The sequence below is a fragment of the Anguilla rostrata genome, chromosome 4 (assembly GCF_018555375.3).
Source record: "Anguilla rostrata isolate EN2019 chromosome 4, ASM1855537v3, whole genome shotgun sequence".
Lineage (NCBI taxonomy): Eukaryota > Metazoa > Chordata > Actinopteri > Anguilliformes > Anguillidae > Anguilla > Anguilla rostrata.
In genome coordinates this window covers 37128206-37151677 of record NC_057936.1, presented here as the reverse complement: position 1 = coordinate 37151677, position 23472 = coordinate 37128206, and the positions used below count along the sequence as shown (strand labels likewise).

The 23472-nt window shown below is 39.8% G+C and overlaps 2 protein-coding genes across 3 annotated transcripts; both read left to right on the top strand.

Moving 5' to 3' along the window:
* Positions 1-7529: 7529 nt before the first annotated feature.
* LOC135253324 (C-C motif chemokine 2-like) lies at positions 7530-9234 on the top strand. The gene is made up of 2 exons (XM_064332454.1): positions 7530-8067; positions 8447-9234. Exons 1-2 carry the CDS (start codon positions 7823-7825, stop codon positions 8628-8630), a joined length of 429 nt encoding a protein of 142 aa, XP_064188524.1. The 5' UTR covers positions 7530-7822; the 3' UTR covers positions 8631-9234.
* Positions 9235-20262: 11028 nt separating this feature from the next.
* On the top strand, positions 20263-22545 carry LOC135253318 (monocyte chemotactic protein 1B-like). Of its 2 annotated transcripts, none has more exons than XM_064332445.1 (3): positions 20263-20389; positions 21080-21185; positions 21676-22545. In XM_064332445.1, the coding sequence occupies exons 1-3, from the start codon at positions 20314-20316 to the stop codon at positions 21860-21862; spliced, it is 369 nt and encodes a 122-aa protein (XP_064188515.1). In that variant the 5' UTR covers positions 20263-20313; the 3' UTR covers positions 21863-22545. The 2 variants fall into 2 exon arrangements, with proteins under 2 accessions (XP_064188515.1, XP_064188514.1); XM_064332444.1 differs by having other exon boundaries at positions 20269-20389; positions 21077-21185.
* Positions 22546-23472: the final 927 nt, after the last annotated feature.

Here is a 23472-nt window from a genome sequence, read left to right as displayed (position 1 = left end):
ATATTTGCACACTTACATATATTCATATTCTCTCACTTGCTTTAGAGTCTCAAATAAAAATAAAAAGTAAAGGAAATGCAAAATATAAACAACTAAGACCAACCCTCCTGTGTTATAATTTTTTTCCCACCTGGCTGTATGCTGTGCAAGTTTGCCAGCATTCATGGCAATCATCCCCTCCATCGTACAATGATGTTCTTAAACCCTGTTCTTAAATCTGTGCTATCTCAAATCCTCTATGTTTGATGCTTGAATTATAAATCTTTGAGCAAGTAATATAATTATGTTTTTTATTATAGGACATTTATCATCCAAATTTCCCAAGATTATATTGTAAAGGTCCAAATGACGCATGTCCTGAATATAGGTCAGCCAGTGCTGTATCTCCATCCAAAAGAATGCTATGACAGGACAGTGCCAAAACAAATGCACTGATGGAGATACAATTAGTGAGTTTATCAGGGCAATTGTTCCATAAAGAGAGAGGTGTACGCCTTTCCATGGCTGTAATATTTTATCCATTTTACGGATTTAGAGTTGAAATTTGCAGCTACTAGCTACTATCACTTGGAATATGAATACCAAGGATGTCCACCGGTACATCATTCCATTTTATTGGAAGACTACTTGGTAGTACTAAATTTTTACCTTTTAGGGAGCCGATTCTAAGTAAGTTGCATTTTTCATAACTCGACTTTAAAACAGAGTAAATAGTGAAGTTATCCAAATCTGCCTACATATAAATTTTTGATGCTAACCCATTAATTTAAAACCACCCCCTAAACAATAATGCTATCCTGACTAATTTTTTCAGGCTCTTCCTCTAGTCTTTTAAACAGTCTCACTCCCACCGTTGGGGGCATATAGGTTTATAAATACAAAACAGAGACCCTTCATAGTAGCATTCACTACCAAGAAACGCCCTGGCACAATTTCTGTTTTTCTTTGAATGTTTAACTCCAAGCTTTGTGCAAAGAGTATGGCCACCCCAGCACTCACATTTGTTCCATGGCTTAAAACAGTGTTTCTCAACCCTGGTCCTGGGGACCCACTGCCCTGCATGTTTTAGATGTTTCCCTGCTCCAACACACCTGATTCAAATGAATGGGTCGTCATCAAGCTCTGCAGAAGCCTGATAACAACCCATTCATTTGAATCAGGTGTGTTGGAGCAGGGAGACATCTAAAACATGCAGGGCAGTGGGTCCCCAGAACCAGGGTTGAGAAACACTGGCTTAAAACATCCACTCCACCAAACCCCCACTCTAGCTCATTGCTACTGTTGGTATACATTTCCTGTAAAAACATTACACTTAGTCTCCTCTTTCGGTTAATTAGGTCAGAGAGCAAGAATCTTTTCTCCACATCCCTGCCATAGTTCATATTAAGTGAGCCAAGAGATATGACCTCTTTAAAAAAAGGTAAAGAATAAAGAAAGAAAAAACCACAAAGGGTGCTCTGAAACCGGTTGTTATGTGCCCCATACCTATTTTTTTCTTGAAGGAATGCAAAAACTGTGAATTAAAATACAATTCAATTTTTTTTACCAGTTATTTACAAACAAACCCTTACGAACAGTCGTGCAGTGCTTTTTAAGCCAAAACCGCTTTTGGCGCAAAAGAATATCTAAACCCACAGTCTTCATATTGTGCTTTGCCAATTGCAAAAACTTTTTGCCTTCCAGGAAACAACTTTAAGACATTGACAGCTTTTCCTGTAGCGTAATCCAGATAATCGCTTATTTCCTCAAGTGAATAAAGTCTCCTATTTGACTAGCTGCGATGTCAGAGATAATCAAGGAGTCTGATAACTCTCCCTCGTCTTCCTGCATATCATCCGATTTTTTAAACCCTATATCTGATCCCATAATTTCTACCTCTTCTCCTACGTCTGGAGCAGCTCCACCCGTCTCTGAGTATGGCCGCGAAGGCTCCACTACCTCCAAACACTGTTCTCTTACCCTTACACTCACATCGGCCCCTTCCGAAACCCATCCACAATCAACCCTCCCCTTCTTTCGCTCGGTAGACTGACCCGTATCTCCCCTCTGTCTGCGTGTGATACTCTTCTTTCTTTTAACCTCAGGCCGCCCCACTCTGTTCACAGCCTGATTCCCTTCTGCAGCCTTGCTGCTGCACTCTTGTTGCTCTACGTCCGATCCATATCACCGACCCCCTCACCGGTTTTACTTGTACCATCACCAACACCCTTGTTTGGCTGACACCCCAGCTCCGCTCCGGCCTGAGGATCAGCAACGCTGGCCTCCTCCCTTGCCCTATCTTCATTTCCCCACCATTTTCCCCACCTGGCACATTCTCCCAACCCTTATCTTTATGTGGGTAAGCTTGCCTCATCTGTGCTAAATCCCCGCACTCAAAACATCTCAGATTGTCCGTACTAGAAAACACCACACACAAACTTTCAGCGTGTTTTAAATGAAATGACACATCCAGTGTTGGTGAAGTTGAATTCAAAAACATAAAAACATCTTCAGAAAGACAGAACATGTTTTCATTCAGTAGTTTTACATCCCAAAGAGATCATTTCATGGGGCCAGCAAACTTTCCAAAGTGAGAAAGCTCCTATTCAGTGGCCTCATTCTTAATAAATGGGGCAACATTTGAAATTGTTACCCTCATAGCTGGTGCCGGTTACCTGCAAAATACCCCTTTAATCCATAAACCACTTTCAATTACTTGCGGAACAAAACTAATTTTTTTTCCAGAAAAACCATGGCCGCCTTGTTCATTTGAGATGCAAAACAATATTATCGCCTCCTACTTGTTCCGCAACGGCAATCAGCACACATATTTAGAACAGGATGGGCACAAGCATTGACTCCTACAGGACTCTGCATGTCACTGTGATGTCATCAAACCTGGTGCCCCCCAGTGAGAAATGACACCTCCAGTGAGTAAGATAGGAGGTGAACCACTTTAGGGCTGTGTCAATAACCATGGTCAAGGTTTCAAAGTGATAGAGGAGGATGTTGTGAGCTGCACTGAGGTTGAGGAGGATCAGGCTGCTGGGTGAGCCTTTAACAGGGCTGCTTCAGGGCTGTGGGCAGGCACAAAGCCAGACTGAAAAGCTTGTTAGCAGACAGATGTGATGGGAGCTGGGAGGCTATGACTTTCACCGCTGTTTTTGTAGAGGTTGGAAAAAGTAGCCTGTAGTTGGATGCGCAACACTCATTTTCCAAACAGTACTTAATTTTTCAAAAATATATTTCTGTAGTTTCAGGGAGTACAGCCTTCACTCATTAAGATCATTTTGGTAGAGCACATCCAATATTATTATTTAATGGGAGTTAAAGAAGTAATGAAAAGGTGAAAGTTCTGGAAGGGGGAATTCCATTTGCACGTAATGTGGGAAATGTGCAACTGTACTGCCACACAGTTGCTTATGTGCCCTCTAGTGGACATCTCATACTTTTCTGTTGAGTTTAAAAAATATATATTTTTGCATTTCTATTAATAGATAGGCAAGGATTGAACACACCAAAAAGTAAGCTGCATGGTATGATCATGAGATGAGTAGGATAATTATGGTGATGGTGTAAACCAGAAAGACTGGTCTTTATCTGGTCTTTATGGAGCCTTGCCTTAGAGGATCACAGTGAAAAGAAGTTTCAGTCACTGTAATTTTCTAATGCATATACTTCTACTTTAATGTAAAGTATTATAACGGTTGTTATTGTTAATTATCAAAAACAAAACGCAAAAAAACTTCATATGATATAACATGACACCCTCTAGTGGATTTCACCTACTCGTACACTTCAGGGGAACTTTTTAAAAACCATTTTCTTATAATGGCAAAGCATTACACTCATTTACAAATGTGGATAAAGATGTATGTTTTGTACAAAAGACCTTGTATCACACATGATGCATATATTCCCCCATGACATCTGTATAAATCATTGAGAAAACTGAGGGCAGGAAATGTGCTCTGAGGGTTGACCTTGCATTGTTAAAAGTCTGCTGTCATTTTTCAGAATAGTATTTTACACAACATGCACCATGCCATCATTTATAAAGCATATTTATTCAGAATAAGGTAGTGTTGGCACTTCTTTCAGGAAAATTGAAATATAAAAATACAGAGAAGGTGTACTTATTAATGTGTACTTATTAATGATTTATTAAAAGGCTGATGCTATGTAATTTTAATGAAGCTGTTCAATATGCTTCACGACAGCTAAAGGAATTCCAGGTCTCACTCTCTCACAGTTTGCAAAAATTGCGGAAAACTTTGCTCTCCAGTGGCTCCTTTAGAACATTACATTCGACCCAAGACAGTTTGGTAGTCTCAGGGGCAGGTCAATTACCTATGCCTTTGTTAGCCTAGTTGACAGTCTGTTTAAAAACGCTGACAAACCACTGTCTGTCCATTGGTAGCTACTGACTTCAGTAAGGCTTTTGACCAAGTTGACGACAATATCCTGATCAACAAGATCTTGACCATGGGAGTCAGGCCTGAACTACACATCTGGATTTGTGATTTCATTTCCAAATGAAGGCAAAGGGTACATTACCATGGTGCCCTGGCACATTGGGAGTACCTCACATGTGGTGTGGCCCAAGTAACTCATCATAAAAAGGACCTGCTGTGTGTCCTTACTCCTAACTGTGTGTTCTTATTGTACCAGTAGGTGTCCCCATACTTATGTATGTATGAATCTACACAGCACAGATAGACAGGATATCTTGTGTTGTGACTTCCTGTAGAGTTGATGAGATATGAGCACCATTCCTCAACCTAATGGCTACTGCTATTTAATATATTAAATCCCTAACCATCTCACCCTAACTGTGTTCTTTACATACCTGAATACACTACAGGACCCATCCCTTTTCTCTCTCTGATTGACAACGTTGCTATTGAGGCTCAAAATACTGTCTGGAAGAATACTGATGACATCAGTTTTTTGGAGTCCAGACTGTGGCAACCAACCACATTTATGCGGAAGTGGCTCAATGTGTTTAACACCTGGGGTATTAACCATAGAATGCTCCTCGTTGGAAAGAAATATAAAGCTATGCATATATATTTTAATAAAAAACCACCACCTCCACTTCCTCTCCCCATCATTAATATTCCCCTTTTATTGGAGCCAAAAATCTAAGTACGGAAACAACCAGTCCAGCACAATCTCAGGTGGAGTGATCATGTAAACACCATGACAGTAAGTGCCAGTCAGAATCTTCTGAAGTGCACCAAAGGCTTCTCCATCACTCCAGCTGATTTCCTATGCCATTAATACCTGCTATATTAGACCAGTGCTAGGACAGGCCACTGTCAGAGCTCCCCATCCCTTGCCTTGCCAGACATACCAATACCCATACTCTTAAACATACTGCCTACTCCTTTTCCTTGTTCTGCGCTGAATATATGCTATATTCTGAGTATTTTACTTTCCTTTTTGCTGTTATGGAGTTTATAGCTTATAGGAGATATAGTTTATAGGAGATATCATAACATAATAAATATATATAAAAAGGTCACAGGTTCGATTTGCGCATAAGGCACTACCGTTGTACCCTTGAGCAAGGTGCTTAACCTGCATTGCTTCAGTACATGTCCAGCTGTATGAACGAATGCAATGTGAATGCTATGTAAAAGTTGTGTACTGTAAGTTGCTCTGGATGATAGCCTCTGCTAAGTGCCTGTAATGTAATGTAATATCATGAAATGATGCCCTGCAAATTGGTGTGTGATTTCTATCTGTGACTGCAAAGCACTAATAAATTATATCATTACTAGTACTAGTTCATGCACACACACATAAAATCTACATGGTTTGGAAGACAAATACTGAAAATAGGAAATCTCGGGCCTACCTGTTTGTCTGATCTTTACTGATTTAAAAACAAACTGTTAATATCACAAGAAATCTGTTGGTCACCTCTGTAGAGTGGAGCTGTTTGTATGTATTAAATGTACTGTACCTTGCTGGTGTTTCAAACTTGTGGGTGCAGTGTTCCGCATTGTAGAGAAAGTTATGTTTTGATAAAATAAACTATTTAAACCATTTATATAATTAACTTAACTTCTAGCTATTTGTAATAGCAGCCTGTTTTCTTATATTACATTTTCTTTCTTAAATTAAGCTTTAAAAAAGATAAGCACAGGAAACCTGTGATGAATTCATTAGGCCTGATACCTACTAAACGGTGTGTGTGTGTGTATCTGTGTTTTCTTGTTTGTTTGTGTGTGCCTTTGTGGCTATGCATCTTTGTGTGTCTGCTTGCGTGGGTTCAGACAACTCTGGTCTTTCTGCACAGAAAGGAAATAAGTGCCATCTCACTTTCAACAAGCGGTTCTGTGAATTTCCCTGCAACTAATGGCCTGACCACTGAGGCAGTGTATGAACCATGACAACTATTTTGAAGGTGTTTGTGGCTCAGAAAAAATGAGTAAATACAACCACAAGCACGCTAACAAAAGGAAAATTAAAGATCACTTCTAATGGAAGACAATTATTAATAATTAGTAAATTACCAGTGAGTCAAATATGACACCAACAGCATATTTCCACTATGTTAAGTACTCAGAGAACATAAAATAAAAAGAAAATGTGGGTTATGTCTGTATGCTGTGAAGGGTATAAGGTTTAGATGAAATTGTGACCATGTATGAATACCTCACAGGGGCTGAGGTTTGATGCTGTACATAGAGATTAACCCACAGCTTTTCACCTGTACCCTTATTAAATGACAAGGCCAAATATTTCAGGTAACCAAAGCAAATACATGACATCATGTTAATATTAAACGACTGATTCTTTCTGTTTTACATAGAAGGTAATCTAAGTGAGCAGACCATAAACAAGCCTAGGAAAGCTAGGGGTTTTCCATCAATTTCTTTTTCATTAGAAATGTCAGCTGAGAGCTCATTTCCATGACAGCAGTGGTGGGTGTGACTTTGGGAGACAAGGACGCTTGTGGGATATGCAAAGCTAGGTACATAGCTAGATAAATGTATCATGCGATTATGGGCTGAAGTAATACGGACAGGTAATTTATTTTTCTCTGAAAAGAATTTCAATGGATTTTTTAAACTATAGGTGAGCCATTTTGGCTGATGTCTAATATAAAATACATATGATTTTCCCATGAATCATATGCTAAAACCATTTTAGGCTGGATTTATCAGGAAGCAAAGACCACCATATTAAACGCAGGGCAGCAGGTTTGGGACACTGGTATACTGCAGTTCACAAAGCCATGCAGTAGCACCGGAACTTTCATTGTCATACCACCCCCCTCCCACATGTGTGTGTCACTGTGGGGGGGGGGCTAGGGGGTGTGATCCTAGGTGAAAGGGGTCTGTGGTGGGAACTATGTTCGAAACCAACCAGTTTTTTTCCACTGCTGCATGTTTAAAAGCCTGTCTGTACTGATAGCTATGAAACACCGCAGACCTGTGTGGAGAAATGAAGACCCTCCGGAACGCGCTCCTCTGTCTGACTGTACTGCAGCTGTGCCCGTCCTTCAGCTACTGTAAGAGTCTTTCATTACTGGCCCTGGTGGGGAGACATCTGGGCCCATCGGTGGTGCTGAAGCCCTATAGACTCAGTGGACTGGACATCTTCTGGTCTACATAGTTTCTGAAATGGAGAATTCTGCTTGGTGGCTTGTCCTGCTGGGATTCTCAGAATGCATTAGAATAGCTTGATTTCTTGTCCACTGCACTCAATCAGAGAATGTGTATCATGGATCTTTACCTTTAAATATCATCCACTCTGAATGGGGTGTGAAATGCAACACTTAATTAGTTAATGGTTCCTTTTTTTACACTCATGGCTTCAGACAGCTCTAATGAAAGATGCCTCATCCTCATCTTTTCCTTCTTCCTCTGTGTTTTACAAGTCATGCTCTAGTGATGAACCAAGGTGTGAATGCATATACATTTTGCTAAATATCTATGCTATGCTTGTTTTAACAGCAAGTGATGGACCTGTGGTGTCATGTTGTCAGAAAACATCTAATACGATGCTGGAACGAGCAAAAATCAAAAGTTTCTACAAACAGAAGAAGGGCTTATGTCCAGTTGACGCTGTGATGTAAGTACTAAATATATTTATTTTGTATGATCGGTACCAACAAATTTAAACAGTTGGGACTTCACTAATGTCTTCATTATCTTCATTTTTCACCAACTGGAATTGCTATGTAAAAACTAAAATAAAAATGGAGCATATAAAAACAAATGTGTCTCTGTCAATGTAGGATAGGCCATTCAGGTCAGCTCAGATTGGTCAGAGTGCAACCGCTTTAAATATGAAAAAGCAAGTAGCTTCTTGATTCATATGCACATTCTGTTTATTTTTCTTTTTTCATTCATGCAGATTAGTTTTAATTAATCTCACAGAATGTGGAGAATGTGTATATGTTTATTATCATATCTGTGGCTGATCTATAATATTTATTTTATGCTTGTAGATTTGTCACAGTCAAAGGGAAAAAAATCTGCTCTGACCCCACCAGTGCATGGGTGAAAAAAACCATGGTCTATGTCAATGAAAAGAAAAGGGCTCGCTCTAAAGCCGCCACCAGAGCCATGGGGCTATCCACAGAAACATCAGCAGTCTCATGGAACACAACCAGCACCCCCAGGCAAACATAAGCATGTTACCTAAGGAGAGTGTTCATGTAGCTGGGAAAATTAATTCTGGGATGTTCTGTGATTGTCACTTCCCCAATATGTGCACTTACTTTAATAAACATGTATTTAAATATTTACATTTAAATGTACGTATATAGTTAATGGGCCTCATTCACAAAACTTTCCTTAAATTATTCTTACTTTTGTTCTTAAAAAGTTCCTATGAAAATTAGGCCCAATGTGCCTAAATGTGTGTATTTTTGTACATTTTAATGGGCACTTTATTTGCCATGAGATTGTAACGTTAATATTTCAGTAAAATCATGTAGGAGGCACTGCTATTGTCTAATTTGAAATTTACATTATGAGTAGTTATGTAAGCATGTATTTCTTGAAGGAAACATAATTATTTAGAAATATTTTTTTGATCATTTTATCTGGCAGGCCACAGGTTAGCTAGTTAATAGGAAACTGAGTTGGCACACACACACACACTCACTCTCTATCTCTCTTAAGCCCTTTGTCACCCTCTCTGTCATACACACAACTCAAGCACACCATTCAACCTTGCTCTAGTAAGGTAATGTTGCCATGCAAAATAAAATCATTTACAATACTATGAAAATTTTCAATTTACTTTATTCCTGCCATGAATAGAGAGAAGAGTATATTGTCGCTAACTTTGCCATACACAACTCATAGCAAACAAACTGCCACCTGCTTCACCCTGGCTGCAGAAACATTAAGTACCAAAATGGACCCTTACACACTAAAACATTTTGAAGTGGCTCTACTTAAAACAACGAGTAACTTGGCTGCCTTAAGTTCTTAAGTTAGGCGAACAATGGATCTTCAGTCTTTCAACGTCTGTATGAATGAATTGCATGAAGAAGCATGAAGAACTGAAGATGTGTCATTTTCACAGTGCACTGAAATTGCCCGTGATTGGTTAAGAACATTACACTCAAAACAATGTACTGTATAAATCCTTCTGAATCAAGTCACAAAAATCATTCATTTTTCATTTAATAATGTATTATAATTTCAGCCTATCAAAAATTTGCAGGGAATTAAGTTTTTCCTTCCTGAAAAACTGAGGATAACCTGGAACCCCTCCCCAACAGAGTTGTTCCTAGAAATGTCCCGAACATATCTTAAAAGAAGAAATACAGGCAGAGGATCATGGATTCCGTAAATGGACACAAAGTCAGAGACTGCCAGTGCACCATTAATACCATTGAGCATGGTTATTTGTAAAATTTTCAAGGTAAAAATCCTGTATAGAATACCTTTTAGTGTCACTTTTATTTCATATCTTGGGTTATGAACTACAGTTGAGGCCAAAAGTTTACATACGCCTAGGCTAAAGGCATTCAAACTCAATTTTTCACATCTCCACACATTTCACATTACCGTACATTTCCTATAGTAAGTCAATTAGGGTATCTACTTTATTTACATAAGAGGTCATTTCAAAATAATAGCTAAGAGACAGATTAATTTCAGCTTTTATGTACTATATCAGATTTTCAGTGGGTCAAAAGTTTACATACACTTTGTTAGTACTTGGTGGCATTGCCTTTTAATTACTTAAGTTGAATCAAATGCTTGGGGTAGCCTTCTACAAGCTTCTCACAATACACAAAACAGAATTTTTGCCCATTCCTCCTGACAGAACTGGTGTAACACAGTCAGGTTTATGGGCCATGGGCCTCCACGCTTTTTCAGTTCAGTCGACACATTTTCTAAGGGATTCAGGTCAGGGCTTTGTGATGGCCACTCCAATACTTTCACTTTGTTGTTAAGTCATTTTATTACAACTTTGGAGGCATGCTTAGGGTCATTGTCCTGCTGGAAGACCCAGTTGCGACCAAGTTTTAATGTTCTAGCTGATTGTCTTGAGGTGTTGCTTCACTATTTCTAGATAATCCTCCTTCTTCATGATGCCATCTATTTTCTGAAGTGCACCAGTCCCTTTTCCAGCAAAACGCCCCCACAACATGATGCTGCCACCCCCATGCTTTACAGTTGGGATGGGATGGGACAATTTTTCTTTCATCTGACCAGTGAACACTCCTCCAAAAGGCTAGGTCTTTGTCCTGGTGATATCCTGCAAACTTCATTCTGGCTTTTTTTATGCCAGTCTTGTAGTAGGGGCTTCTTCCTTGCGCGACAGCCTTTCAGGCCATGGCGATGTAGGATTCTCTTAATGGTGGATGTAGATACTTTGGTACCTGATGCCTCCAACTCCTTCACCAGTTCCTTTGTTATTGTCTTGGGGTTCAGTTAAACCTTTCGGACTAAAGTTCGTTCAGCCCTGGGAGTTAATTTGTGCCTTCTTCCCGAACGATGCAGTGTCTGTGTGGTTCTAAGATTTATATATTTGCATACAATTGTTTGTATAGATGCTTGTGGTACCTTCAGTTGTTTGAAAATTGATCCTAAGGAGGAATTAGACTTGTGGAGGTCCACAATTTTATTTCTGAGGTCTTGGCTGAGTTGCTTGGATTTTCCCATGGTATCAAGGGCAAAAAGGGAGTGGCTCTAAAGGCAGGTAAATAATGTACAGTGAGCACCATAATTCATTGGACTGTGACACATTGTTTGTTATTTTGGTTCTGTACTCTAGCACTTTGAGTTTGAAAGGATACAATGACAACGAGGTTGAAGTGTAGACTGTCAGCTTTAATTTGAGGGTATTTTCATACATATCGGATGAACCGTTTAGAAATGATAGAACCTTTTGTACATAGCCCCCCCATTTTGGGGGATCAAAAAGTATTGGACAGTTTAACATAATGTAGAATAAAGTCATCATTTTTAATATTTGGCCGCGTAGCCTTTGCATGCAATGACTGCTTGAAGTCTGTGACGCACGCGTAGACATCACCAGATGCTGGGTATCTTCCCTGGTGATGCTCTGCCAGGCCTGTGCTGCAGCCATCTTCAGTTCCTGCTTGTTTCGGGGACTTTTTGTCTTCAGTCTCCTCTTCAGCATGTAAAGTGCATGTTCAATTGGATTCAGATCCGGTGATTGACTTGGCCAGTCAAGGATTTTCCACTTTTTGGCCGTCAAAAACCCCTTTGTTGCTCTAGCAGTATGTTTCGGGTCATTTTCTTGTTGCATGATAAAGTGCCATCCAATGAGTTTGGAGGCATTTGGTTTTATCTGAGCAAATAAAATATTTCTGTAGACTTCAGAATTCATTGTTCTACTTCTGTCTGCAGTCACATCATCGATGACGACAAGTGAGCCCGTTCCACTGGCAGCCATACAGGCCCAAGCCATAACACCGCCTCCACGGATGAGGTGGTGTGCTTTGGATCATGGGCATTTACTTTTTTTCTCCACACTTTTTTTTTCATCACTCTGGTACATGTTAATCTATGTCTCATCCGTCCACAAGACTTTGTTTCAGAACTCTTGGGGCTCTTTTAGGTGCTTTTTATCGAACTGTAATCTCGCCTTTCTGTTCTTTAGGCTTATCAGTGGTTTGCATCTTGTAGTGTACCCTCTGTAGTCCTGCTGGTGTAGTCTTCTACATATGGTAGACTTTGACACATTTACACCTGCATCCAGGAGAGTGTTTTGTATCTGTTGTCAGGGGAGTTTTCTTCACCATAGAGAGCAGGGGCGTGTCTATGGGTGGGCTGGGGTGGGCATTGCCCACCCAGAGATAAGCCTTGCCCACCCAGAGGAATCATCTGCCCATCCAATGAAAACTCTGAGAAAATCACCGTTACAGCTATTTTTTGAGGGTTCATAGTTTTCTGTAATTTTGTCATTGGTCATCAAAAATGCACTGCTTTCCTATTGGCCATTTTGAAGGTGTGGGTGTGCTTAGTCAGTGCTGCTCCTTTACATTATCGCCAAACCACGACACTTCTTCACATGCAGTACAGACATGGTTAGTTAAGTGAACTGCAAAACCTGTTTGTAACTAGCTGCTCTAAGTAATCCAATTAAAACAGTTAATACCTTTGATTCTTGTTCATTCTGTTCTCTGGTTCTTATAAGTTATATTAGTAGTCTTGAATAGTTTCACAGTTGAGTTTGCACGTTTTGCAAGCTGCGTGTTTCTTTTAAGTTACCAGCTCATGGTGGCCATTGGTTTAGTGATTAGCCAGCTAGCTAGCCAGCATTTTTGTATAGCCGTTTCCGTGAATAAATTCACATTTATTACTGTTATTTTCTGTTATTCAGGGAGATAGCCAACTACTCCAAAGTTAGATGACACGTGTACCCGTTTACTAATACCATCACACTATTTCAGGCTGGAAAATAACCTGTTAAAACAGAGAAATTGCCAAGTTGTCTTAAGCCCTATTCGCACGGGAATAGTATTACCTGGGGACCTCTAGTAATTTGTAATAATTGCGGAGGTCGTCTGTGATCTTAATCCTGTGCGAATCTGCCATGTCCGTAATTTGTAAAGTAAAAATTCCACCCCAAATTACCTACCATATTTCGCCAAACACAGAGGTCATGTGATAATATTAGTCCCGTGTGAATGGGCATCTCGTGATTTGGGGTCGTATTTTACTGTTACGCAGAGCAGACCCTTAACATTTTCAATTTTATCCGGGGGATAATGTCAGTAAATTCAAGAAAAATACGGACTTCGCTTATCCTGTGTGAATGCGCCGCATGAAACACAGACGTGGGGGGGGGGATTTCTAAACCACATGACGTCCCTAGGTAATACTAGTCCCGTGCGAATAGGGCTTTAGAATCTTTATCGCCTCAGAATTCAGCAAGGCTGGCAGTGTCAGCATAGCAACGAAACTTCAAGCACGTCACACCGGGTACAACAGCTATTTTAGAATGTCATTGCATCGTTTTTACAGCCCGGATCAAAATCGGTGTGACAGTACCAAATGAGACATTTGTTTAGTGTTACAGAGTTTAATTATTTTTTCTTTTTCACAAGGTTAGGACCGGACCCCCCTACAAAAATTGGATGCTGTAATTGTACTCCTTTTGCCCACCCCCCCTTCCAAAATTAAACTATGCCCTTGTTTACCTACCTTATTTAGGAAAAGCAACATTTTTGTTGTTGCCCACCCAAATAATCCAAATGCCCACCCAAAGATGACATCCTAGTAACACCTCTGATAGAGAGTATTCTCTGGTCATCCACTACAGTGGTCTTCCTCGGTCTACCGGGTCTTTTGACATCATTGAGTTCACCAGTTGTTTTTTTTTTGTTAATGATGAACCAAACTGTTGACTTAGGCATGCCCAGGGTTTTTACAATGTTCCTGATTGATTGATTTTCATTTCTGAGCCTTATAAATGCCAGCTTAATTTGCATCGACACTGCTGTCTTCCTCATGTTGTCACACCCCAACAAAAATCTCCAAAGGCAATTGCAAAGTCTAGAATCAAGAATCAATCAAGACATCAACAGCTCTCTTCTGCATTCACTAACGACACAAATGAATACACCTGCCTAATGAAACACATCTGTGAAGCCAATTCAACAAATACTTCTAGTACCTTAAAATGGGGGGACCATGTACAAAAGGAGCTGTCATTTCTAAATGGTTCATCCAATATGGATGAAAATGCCCTCAAATTAAAGCTGACAGTCTGCCCTTCAATCTCATTGTCATTGTATCCTTTCAAATTCAAAGTGCTAGAGTACTAAACCAAAATAACAAAAAATGTGTGCGGGCTCCAGAATTATTGGCACCCTTAATAAAAATGAAGAAAAAAGGCTGCATACAACAAATTACACAGATGATAATCTATATGTTATGTGCAAACATATGGGAAAACTATATACTTTTATTTCAATACATTTAATCTCAAGGGTTAAATTGGGATTTGGGAGGTGGGTGGACCCTGAGATCTTGTGGGTGGTAGGTGAAAAAGGTACAACAAATGTCTCAGCTCAAAATAGTTGTATCTTTAATGTATTGTGCACAAAATTTGAATTAAGGAAAACAATGTTTTAAAAAGAATGTATACTACTGATGCAAGTGTTTACTTAAAGTATTTCAAGTTTATTGAGTGTCATTAATGCTGTGAATTTCTTTTGCCCCCGAAAATAATCTGTCGTCATCCTCTTTTGTCCTCACTTTCTTCCTCCTTTATTCATCTTTCTTAAACTGTCAAATTTAAACAAAATAAAACCAGCGGCGACTGGTGAGCGGAAAATTGGTGGGTCGCAAAACATTCCTTTAAAATAATCATTGCTCTCAAACTGTTTTAATTAATTTTCAGTGATTAACAAGCATGCAAACATCTGATTAATCAATTGGAAAGGGACACACAGCTTCTTCGCATTGTGTAAGGGAGATTAAATGATAAATGCAATTTAGAAAAATCTGTTTTAATCAATAAACAGTGAGTATCAATACAATTAATCCACAAAATAGGCTACTCAATACTGTCATATATAGCCAGCTGTCCCCAAATAAGCAGTTTTATTGAGTAGCCTAGGCCTCATAGCCTACATGTATTTTCATTTGCAGTATGCAATTGTGCACATTTTTAATAATCATTATTTGCGGATACATTCCGCACTTCTTTCTCCGCACTCATATTCATGGCAAATATCTGCAATGCATAGATTGTAAACAAAATTGAATTGCAGGTTTTGTTTTTGCTGGTTATTTTGAAAGCTAACATGGTAGATAACAGACTTGTGTATCTTGTTTGTTAAGTGTAGACTACTTGGTGATTAAAACAGATTTTTAACGGATAAATTGAATTTATGATTTAATCCCCCTAACACGGTATGAAGACGCTGTGTGTTAGACTACTTGCCATTTGGTTAGTCTGATCGTTGGCATGCCTGATAATAAAGGAAAATTACTAATGAAAACAGGTTGCGATCAATGATTAGTTTAAAGGAAAGTTTTGAGCCCCACCAATTTTCAGCTCACCAGTCACCAGTCGCCGCTGAATAAAACGCTATGTGGGAAATAGCTATTCAATCCTAGCTTAGCTGCTGCCAGCAACCTGATGATTTTGCTCAAGCAATCAAAGTTGCCGTTAATAATAGCGGGCGGTCGTGGGGGCTCTTTATTCATCTCTCTTTAAAATGTTGCATAGATGAAATTACATGTTAATGAAATTACCTACCGCATCCACTTCCAAACAATCAAGACAATCAACGATATTTTTCTTTCTGTCCCTCTCTATTTAAACGACTGTTCCTCCTGAGTTTTTTTTTTTTCGGATTTTTGATTGGTTGAGCAAGTAACTGGCTAGAGGGAACACATGGACTGGAGCGAAGGAAAAATGAACTGGATTGTCATAGTTATTTGTAAAACTGCCAGTCAACATTATTTATTTATTTACCAAAGGTGGGTGGATGCCGTCCACCTGCGTCCACCCCAATTTAACCGCTGTTTACTCTCATGCTTCAATGTTTTTTTTATTAAGTAATCTAATTTTTACAGAAAACCATAGGTGCCATAATTATTGGCACCCCTAACAATTATTGTAAGTAAAATCAAACAAAATGAAATTGACAATACAATTTTACTTAATTTAGTTCATCTCAGTCTAAAGGAACTATATTGTGTCATTCCATAACTTCCAGTTTCACTAGAGAATAAAAACAGGGTAACAAGCATACAAAAATCCCTTTGTCATCCATCAGCATGGGAAAAGCCAAATAACCGTCAATTCAGAAGAGACCGATGGTAATTTACTGTCACAAGTCTGGTAATGGGTACAAAAAAAGACGGTTATAACATACTACTTAGCACTGTAAGGGCAATAATAACAATGTGTAAAACATATGGAATGTTTGCAAATTTGCCAGGAAGATGAAGCAAGTGCATGGTGTCCCCATGAGCGGCGAGGAGGATGGTGAGGGAGGCCATTAATAACGCAAGGATCACTGTTTAAGAATTTCAGAGATTGGTTTGTTTCTTGTAGTCAACAAGTCTAAAAAAAAAAACAAAATGGCACCTCCATACCAACTAACTCTCTGGAAGGGTGGCACGAAGACTGCCCTTACTGAGCACAATAAACAAAACCAAGAATCTGGAGGTTGCCCAACCCTCATTGGAACTATGACTGGAATAAAGTGCTATTGTCAGATGAGACAAAAAAAGTTTTGGCCATACACACCATCGACATGTTTGGCGGCAAAAGAGGAATGCATACAGGAGAAGCACCTCATACCTATTGTCAAATATGGAGGTGGGTCATTGATATTTTGGAGATGTTTTGCTGGCAGTGGTCCCGGGGCACTATTTTAGATCAATGGCACGATGAATTCAACAAAGTACCAGGAAATTCTGGCAGAAAATCTGGTTGTCTCTGCTAAGAAGCTAGGACTTGGTCATAGGTAGATTGTCCAGCAGGACAATGACTCCAAGCATACATCAAAATATAAACAGAGATGCTTAAGTGAAATCAACAACCATATTTTCCAATGGCCATCTCGGTCTCCAGACTTAAATTCCATCAAAAACCTGTGATCTGAACTGAAGCTGGGTCCATAAGTGCAAACCCAAAGATATCAATGATTCTGAAAAGTTCTACTTGGAGCAATGGTCAAAAATCCCTCCAAATGTGTTCTCTAACCTTATCACAAATAATAGCAAAAAAAACTCATGGCTGTCATCTTTGCCAGGGGTGTTTTCACAAAGTATTAAACCAGAGGTGCCAATAATTGTGGAACCTGTTTTTTTGGGACATATTTTTTTTATTTAAAAAAGTTAAGACTTTGGTTGATTCCAATGAATCATTAATCAAGCACACTAGTTTACACATGTTGGAAAATAAAGCTTATGTCAATAACTATTATTTTTTAGTTTAGCATTTTTTTTTGCATTTTTTGTGCATATTTATCAAGGGTGCCAATCATTCTGGAGCCAAGTATACATACATAAATACAGCCACAGGTGCCAATTAATTCCCAATTAACTCTTAATTATGACAATTGTCTAATCAGAAGCTTCTAAAAAGCCATTACATCAATTTCTGGAATCTTCCAGACAGTCAACTTGGTGTATGTAAACTTTTGACCTAGAACTCTGATATAGTGAATTTAAGCTGAAATAAATCTGTCTCTAAACAATTGTTTTAAAATTACCTATGTGAACAAAGTAGATACCCTAATTGACTTGCCAAAATAAATGTATGGTAACATGAAATGTCCGGAGTTGTGAAAAACTGAGTTTGAATATCTTTACCCTAGGTGTATGTAAACTTTTTGCCTCAACTGTATATGCATCACAATATGATGGCACTGTACGTTCATGTGGGTAACAATACTTTTGTGTATATGCACATGTCATATGTACGTATTTGGAAAATTTTAAATTTAGATTCTGGTCACACATATTTGGAAATTTTTTCATTTAGTTTGCGGTCACACTGGACAAAGACCATCCTTTGGTCCTGAGTTTTTTTTTTTTTTTTTACCATGAGTCATTAGTAAATCAGTATGAATGCACAATGGGAGGGGCTGTGAAATATTACATCAGCTTTTAGCCACTTTGAGGTTAACCAATCTGTGGAACTTATCGGTTTTGCAAGCACTTAGCACGTTAGCGCTTGAATGAGTGGGTTTTCCTCTGAACACCTACTCTGCTCAATGCTGCACAAGTGAGAAGATTGTTCCACAGTGATGCTCATGCCCAATACAGAAGGAAATGGTGAAACATTAATGTCGACGTTGGCCTTTCGAACACAATATTTGTCTCCACATAATGGCGCAAATAGGGAGGCCTTCTAGACTTTGTTCTCATCTGCAGCACTTGGGTCAGGATTGGAAGAAGTTCTCGAAGATCCATGTCAAACCTGGTCCTCTTATCTGCTACCCCTGCTCTGCTGGGCAACGTGTCAGAACACACTGGACTTGCTGTGGCCGTCTCCGCCATCTTGTCCCGACGAGATATTTTTAGATGTGAAAGTGCTTGTGGTTTTGCCGGATAAGGTGAGACTGCGTTCACATTTGCATGAGCAAGGAGTGGGTAGTGGATAGGTCTTTCATCAGTTTCTGAGAAGAAAGTGGAGGAGAGGAAGTCAGCTTGAGGTTAGGTGTAGGGGCGAGGTTTGTACAAAAATGGTTGGCAAGGCGGTTTGCAGCAATTCATGTCAAAGGGCATTGTTGTCTTATATTTTCCATGTCCAACCACACACCAATGGCCAAAGGCTTTGCTCTGAAGCACTGGGTGGAAAAGGACATGTTACTCCGTCAAAAGTAACATCTGGTCAAATGTCAAATTCCGTGCACCTGTTTGTGGTTTCCTGTCTGTGGTTGAAAGAGCTGTCGTATGCACCAGTCCAGAGCATCCCAAACATGCTCAGTGGGTGACATGTCTGGTGAGTATGCAGGCCATGGAAGAACTGGGACATTTTCAGCTTTGAGGAATTGTGCACAGATCTTTGCAACATGGGGCCATGCATTGTCATGCTGAAACATGAGCTGATGGCGGTGGATGAATGGCAAAGCAATGGGCCTCAGGATCTCATCACGATATCTCTGTGCATTCAAATTGCCAGGGATACAATGTACTTGAGTTATCTGCCCATAGGATATGCCTGCCAATACCAACACCCCACCACCACCATGGGCCACTCTGTTCACAACGTTCACATTAGCAAACCGCTCACCCACCCAATGCCATACACGCTGCCTGCCATTTTCCCTGTGCAACTGAAACCGTGATTCATCAGTGAAGAGGACCATTCTCCAGCGCTCCAGTGGCCATCGAAGGTGTGCTCTTGCCCACACATGTCAATAGTGACGCTGAACTGCAGACAAATCAAGACCCTGGTGAGGATGTCGAGCACGCAGATGAGCTTCCCTGAGGCAATTTCTGACAGTTTATCCAGAAATTTCATCAGCTGTCCATGTGGCTGGCCTCAGACGATCCCGCAGGTGAAGAAGTCGGATGTGGCGGTCCTTGGCTTGCCTGGTTACATGTGGTCTGTGGTTGTGAGGCCTGTGACGAACTTCCAAAATCTCTGAAACGACGCTGGAGGCGGCTTATGGTGGAGAAATGAACACCCATTACTCTGGCAACAGCTCTACAGGACATTCCTGCAGTCAGCATGCCAATTACATGATCCCTTAACTCTTGAGGCATCTGTGACATGGTCTTGAACAACAAAAAACTCAATATTTTAGGGTAGCTTTTATTGACCCCATCATAAGGAACACCTGTGTAGTGATCATAGCTTTTAATCAGCATCTTGATATGCCACACCTGTGCAGGAGATGTATTATCTTGGCAAAGGAGAAATGCTAACAGTGATATAAACAAATTTGTGGGCAAAATTTTGTGGGCAAAAAACAAATCTTTGAGGTATTATTTAAACACATTAAAAATGGCTGCAAAATTAAAAGTGTTGCCTTTATATTTTTGTTCAGTGTACATATTTATCTATTGTCAGGAATTTATGAGTGTCCTAATGTGTAAAACCATAGAATTTAAAGAGGATGTGCATTCTTTTTCACATCACTGTATATGCATAAGACTGAAAAGAAGCACTCAGAGTATCATGGTGAATTTAGCACTGTCCATGGCTAGTTTTGGTTCATGGCCCCCTGACCACAGCCCTTGCTAGTTCACATTTTCCTCTCACCTGCCAGAGCCGTGGGCCTGCGGCCAGGTGGGGGGTGGGTAGGAAAGACCACCCCCACCCCCCACCCCCCAGCGTTGCTCTCTGTAAAAGCCCAGAGCTCAGGGTGTGAACGCTCACTGCTAACCCTGGCCTGCTGGAAGAATGAGGCTCTCCGTCATTACAGCCACCGGGCTCCTCTTGCTCTGTGCCTCAGCATGGATGCCGCGTGTCACAGCCAGTAAGTATCTCCACCGCAGCATTCAGGAGCAGGCATATGTACTATCATAGATGAGAGATGGGCAGTGCAGTATTGTGACAGCAGTTGTGTTGGTGACAGTGACACCAGTAGGCTGCAAGAAGTTCAAATGCAAAGTGGGGAATTGTTATTGCGCCCTTGAGAGAGGTACAACTCAATCAAAAGCAAAATTCAATCCAACTGAATAAATGTATGTTAATATGAATAGAGTTTTGTTAAAAATGAGGGGGGGGGGGAGAGTATTACATTATTACAAATATATTACATGTATAATAATGTCATGCTGTAATTGTCTAACAATGTAATATTGTATATATACTGTAGTAATATCACTATTATATGAAGTAGAAATAGCAGTAGCAGTAATATTAGTTCTTCTATTTGTGGTGACAGTAGTATTAGTAATATTAGCAGTAGAAGACACTGTGCTTGTGGCATAGTAGTTATAGATGTAACTGTAGCACCTGTTAATAGTAGCTAACAGTAGTGTGTGAGATGTAGCTATGTACATTTACCATTTCAAAGTGAAGTTTTTTCACCGTTGCTTTGAGACACAGTAGCAACACAGGCATGCTCCTGTGATGTTGCAGAGGCCACAGTTGTGTTGCAGAGGCCACAGTAGATGTAGCCATGGTACTAAATACATCTATTTGCTCTTTTCCTTCTCAGCAGATCCTAAAAATTGCTGTCTGAAAGTTTCAAAGACAAGATTACGCCTTGAAAACATAGTTGACTACGCAGAGCAGCCAGCAGGACTGTGTCCCGTGAAAGCCATTGTGTAAGTGCAGACACTCATGAAAATCCGGAGTGCTAAGCTGCTACTGCTTCTTCTTCTTCTTCTTCTTATTATTATTATTATTATTATTATTATTTGCATTCTTTTTTTTTTAATAACCTGATTACTGAGTTCTGATATTCTCATAAGCACAAAAATGCTAATGAATATGAGAATAGAACATGAGAACTTGAATTAAACGACAGTCCTGAGTTTATTAAAGCAGCGATAAAGGTGTCTTCAGCACATTCCTTCCCTAAAGCTGTGTAGCATATATTTTGTGAATGACAGGAAATGCAGTGTTCATCACGGCTGCTTTATGACCTTCACTACATGTTGTATGTGCTCCTTCAAACACCTGAGGGAATGACTGTATGCTGTTAGACAGCAGTTCAGGTCCCTGGTGGTTTTGGTTGTGGCAGTGAAGCTTGATTGATCACACGTAAATTCAGGACATGGCGGGCTAACAGGGGTCTGCTCTGTCCATTTCCAGGTTCAAGACGAGGAGGGGGAAGTGGGTGTGTGCCAACCCGGAGAAAGACTGGGTAAAGATGGCCGTGGAAAAGGTGGCGGAGAGGAAGAAAGCAAAAGGAAAGGGAAAATCAAAGAAGAGGGGACAGGGAAAGAAAGACAGGAGAGGACAGAGCCCTGCCCCTAAAGTGACATCCCTGCAGAACTGACTCAGAGGGGAAGGCCAGCTAGGACTGCACTGTGCTAGCAGGAATTTTGACTTTCTCAAAATGGCCTCCAACCACTCTGGTTCATCATGACCTTTACCAAAGTGCCTGTGAAGGTAGAACAGGAGAGAGTTTGAGCTGTTGCACCTCCCCCTGGTCGGGTACCTGACTGCACTCTCTGTAATGTAAGTGCAAGGAAAAAAACAAAAAACGTCAGAATGCAAAATAAGTTTCTATATTATATAAGAGAATGTCGCACTTGGTTGACACACTTTCCTTTTAATGTTTTTTTTCTCTTGGGGATATTTCATACCTGTATTTTAACCTTGTTTTCAGCCAGTGAGAAGCTAACCTCCGCACAGGCATATTTACATATTATTACCATGAAAAGCCCATGGATAGAAATGTAAACCAGTTGTTTGTAGCAACAGTGATCAAACTCTGTACCTGAAGGATATAAGTGCATATTCCAGGTACAACACTGTTGTTACACCTCTTGGTATGACGTCTTCCTTGCTGCAGTGATTAAAAAGCGAACCAGCTAAAATGAGAATTGAATGTATGACTTTAAGCTGCATATCTGTTGAACTGAATGATGTACATTGTATTGGTTATTTATGCTGTAACTGTAAAGAATCATAATTATATGAATAATAAAGATAGAATTACATGGGAAATGAAAATAACTGTGTGTGTAGTGCAATGCATGGAGAATTTCATACCTTGAGCAATACTCATTTCTCTTAAAATGAAGATCAATGCACAGATATTTTCATATCCATTGTCCGTAATAAAGGGTTTAAGCCTACAGACTGTGACAGGCCAAACGTGGCCTGGCTCTTGAGAAAAGAGAAGGGACTTTTAAAAGATCATCTATATTGAATAAATGTTTCATTGGATAAACCTAAAAGTTTTCTTCTGTTTGTTGCACCTATATTTTCCGAGGTGTAATAAATTGAAGTATCTTTAGTTTTATCCAGTGTACATTTATTTTTCAGTGCTAGAACAATAGAGCTAGACACATATAAAGATAGAGTCCTGTGGTTACATTCACCTTCATCCACTTTTCAAAAACCAACTGACATTCTCTTTACTTTTTGTCACCCAGGTGCAACAAATTTCATTCCAACCTTCATGTCATTGTGCAATTTGAATGCACTTCAGAGTGCAAAAAAGGAACCAAACAACAGTTGCAGCTTCCCCATGAAAAACCACAATCGACCCATTTCCTCTTCTACAGTAGCCTACGTATCTCTGTTATCTCCTCAGCAAAACACAGGTTACAGATCTTTATCTGTCTTGATACCAAAGGCATTAGAGAAGTGATACTGTGAAGAGGCTGCTTCTTGCTTTCTGTTTGCCCTCTTGCTCTCTGACATGCATCAAGGCTTCTGATTGGCCAATTGTCATAATTAAAGTTAATTGGGAGTTAATTGGCACCTGTGGTTATATTTAAGGGCTTTTAGAGCCACTGCCTTTTTTACCCTTGATACCATGGGTAAATCCAGGCAACACAGCCAAGACCTCAGAAAATTGTAGTTGTTGAAGCCAACCAAAAGCATGTTGGCAAAAAACATGCAAAACCAATCTGAATCAAGTGTCAATATCAAGCA

Excerpts from the sequence above, each read along its gene's own strand:
- LOC135253324 (XM_064332454.1), top strand. The coding sequence starts at position 7,823 with ATGAAAGATGCCTCATCCTCATCTTTTCCTTCTTCCTCTGTGTTTTAC. Across the intron at positions 8,068-8,446 it reads TGTCCAGTTGACGCTGTGAT|ATTTGTCACAGTCAAAGGGA; the intron begins GTAAGTACTAAA and ends TTATGCTTGTAG.
- LOC135253318 (XM_064332444.1), top strand. The coding sequence starts at position 20,314 with ATGAGGCTCTCCGTCATTACAGCCACCGGGCTCCTCTTGCTCTGTGCC. Across the intron at positions 20,390-21,076 it reads GATGCCGCGTGTCACAGCCA|CAGATCCTAAAAATTGCTGT; the intron begins GTAAGTATCTCC and ends TTTCCTTCTCAG. Across the intron at positions 21,186-21,675 it reads TGTCCCGTGAAAGCCATTGT|GTTCAAGACGAGGAGGGGGA; the intron begins GTAAGTGCAGAC and ends GTCCATTTCCAG.